General features: G+C 37.5%; 1 protein-coding gene across 1 annotated transcript; it reads right to left on the minus strand.

Annotated features, from left to right (window-relative positions):
- Positions 1 to 1,000: 1,000 nt before the first annotated feature.
- LOC126951034 (olfactory receptor 2A2-like) lies at positions 1,001 to 1,931 on the minus strand. The gene is given in 2 exon segments (XM_050784915.1): positions 1,001 to 1,639; positions 1,641 to 1,931. Coding segments are annotated over 2 exon segments (930 nt in total).
- Between the last annotated feature and the right edge of the window lie 968 nt (positions 1,932 to 2,899).

A 2,899-nucleotide genomic window follows, 5' to 3' on the forward strand; every position in this document is an offset into this window, starting at 1 on the left:
TGTTTCATATCTCTTGTTGTCATCACAACCCATCTTAAGATAAATTGAATATTACCTAAGATCCTCTACAGGTGGTTCAATCTTGTCATATTGGTAATTACCATAACCCGTGAATAAATGTAAAGTTAGAGCCAGGCTTAGAACTCTTGCCTTCCAGACCATTTAAACATTTTCAAGTGGATTTCATTCACTTGGTCATACCATACAGCTTGAAATACACTTTGTAATTGTCTATTTCCTTCCTTCCTTCCTTCCTTCCTTCCTTCCTTCCTTCCTTCCTTCCTTCCTTCCTTCCTTCCTTCTTTTTCTTTCTCACTGAAGTTTTCCACAATGTTTTCTTATTTACTTTTCTGAATTATTCCCAAAAGGAATTTATAATTTCTCAGTCATTTATTTCATTGTCGTCATAATCAGTGAAGTAGAAACACATTGCTCTACATTACTAAATTTCTGGTTTCTCTTGGAAGATTTTTCTTATAATATTGATTTTAATCTACCATTTTCAGATGCTACCAGGTAATGATAGGATTTACATATGTCCTGATTGATCAGCGAATAGTAATGTGTTGATGTAACTGTCTGTTGGATACTATACTCACTTACTGGGTGATGGGTTCAATTTCACACCAAATTTCAGCATAACGTGATATAACCATGTAACAAACCTGCACATGTACCCCCTGAATCTAAAACAACAGTTGAAATTATAAAATAATAAGTATTTTATCTCCACGTAATCCTATTTCTGACTTTTTAAAAGATGTCATTATTTTAAACAAAAAATTAGATATTCTAATGTAGCTATCCTGTATCCGAACAAGACTACTTAATATAGGAAGATGGGTATACCCAGGAAATTTGTTCCCATTTTCAGGGCCAAAATTTAGGTAATTTTCATTCTTAAATGAAGCCTCTTCTTGTGGACTTTTTCTGAGTTGTATTGTGCAAGCAAACCACATCTCATAAAGGTAGATCAACTGAACCAAAATTCTCTCCTCATTCACATGGTCCTCTTTTTCTGCAGTGCTCTGTATAAGGCACCCTTCACCTGAGCGTTCCGCAGGCTGTAGATGAGGGGGTTCAGCAATGGGTTGAAAAGGCTGTAAAACAAGGTGAGGATTTTCTCCTGCTCCTGTCGTTGACTGTTATCTGGGACCAGGTAAACCACCATGTCTATGCCAAAGTAGAGCCCAACCACACAGAGGTGGGAGGAGCAGGTGGAAAAGGCTTTTCTGCGGTCCTCTGACTGTATCTTCAGGATGGCCAAGAGGATGCGCATGTAGGAGATCAGCATCAAGGAAAGGGGCCTGACTAAGACAAACACACGACCAGCAAAGACAAAAATTTCATTAATCCAGGTATCTGCACAGGCCAGTTTGAGGACAGATAGAATTTCACAGAAGAAGCGGTTCACCTCCTGGGGTCCACAGAAGGGCAGCCTTAGAAGGAGTATTAGATTTATGAGGGTCAGGGAAAATCCACATGCCCAGGAAGTAACAGCCAGGACTGTGCACACTCTCCAGTTCATGATAGTGTAATGCAGGGAATGGCAGATCGTCACAAACCTATCATAGGACATCACCACCAAAATCAGGCACTCTGCAGCAGCAAAAGTCAAATACAAAGCCATCTGCCTAATGGCAAGAGATGAAGGAGATAGTTTTTTTTTTGTGTTGCACTAGGTTTTTCAGCATGTTGAGCAAATTGCTGGAAGCATAGGATATGTCAATGACGGCCAAGTGTGAGAGGAAGAAGTACATGGGGGTGCGTAGTCTGGGATCCACACAGATGAGCCCAAAGATCATGCCATTTGCCAGCAGGCTGAAGAGATATAACAGGGAGAAGATCCAGAAGAGGAGTACTTCCATCTCCATACTGAGCTGGAATCCAACCAGGATGAATTCTGTGACCCGTGACTGGTTGTCCTCCATTCCTTAATGACACTTTGTAAAGGACCAGAGTGTGATGAAAGATCAGGGTTGGAGAATCAAAGAGAATGAGTTATTTATTTCAAAATGAGCTCAGAGGAAGCATATATATATTTGTGCCTACTTAACTCACCTTTCCCCCCCAGTGTTTCTTTCTGTTTTTGTTTTTACCTTTTTACTGTAAAGTAATTCAAACCTTCAGATAAGTATCAAGAATTAGAAACAGTTCTCTCATACACATTTCATCTAGATTCAACAATTGTTAATAATTTTTTCATATTTACTTCTTGTTCCCTTTTTGTCTATATTTATATATATATATATTTTTCTGTGACACTTAAGACTAGTGTGTATCTGTGATACCAGTTTATCCCTCAGTTCTCTATTTTATCCAAGAACAAAGAGATTCACTTACCTAACCACAGTACCATTATCAAAATCAGGAAATGTGATCTTGACATAATATTGTTTTCTAAACAGAGCATCTTCTGTCCTTCCTGTCCAAGATGTGGTGCAACATCCCATAGTATAGTTAATCTATTCTGATCTGAATAGCTACCCAGACACTCTCTTTCTGTCTAGACATTAAAAGTTTTGAAAAGTACAAACAAGTTGTTTCACAGAATGTTCTCAGAATGGGTTTTCTATTGACCCTCCATATTTTTATCCAGACTTTAAATTTTTAACAGGAGATGAATCTATGTGTCCATCTCAGTGTCTTCTATTAGTAGGCAGATAATGTTAATTTGCTTCAATATTCAAAATGCTAATGTGGATCATTTGGTTGAGGTGATGCGTCCTGTCTATCTCCATTATAAAATTATCCTTTTTTCTAGTATAATTTCTGGGAAATATATTAAAACTAATATATACATATCTTGTTTTTATTAAATTCTCAGCCACTCATTAAAGCATCTATTGATTATCTTACCTGACTCCATTATAAGTAATGATGGTTGCAAAATGTGTCA

Source organism: Macaca thibetana, chromosome 3, assembly GCF_024542745.1.
Source record: "Macaca thibetana thibetana isolate TM-01 chromosome 3, ASM2454274v1, whole genome shotgun sequence".
In the NCBI taxonomy this organism is placed as follows: Eukaryota; Metazoa; Chordata; class Mammalia; order Primates; family Cercopithecidae; genus Macaca; species Macaca thibetana.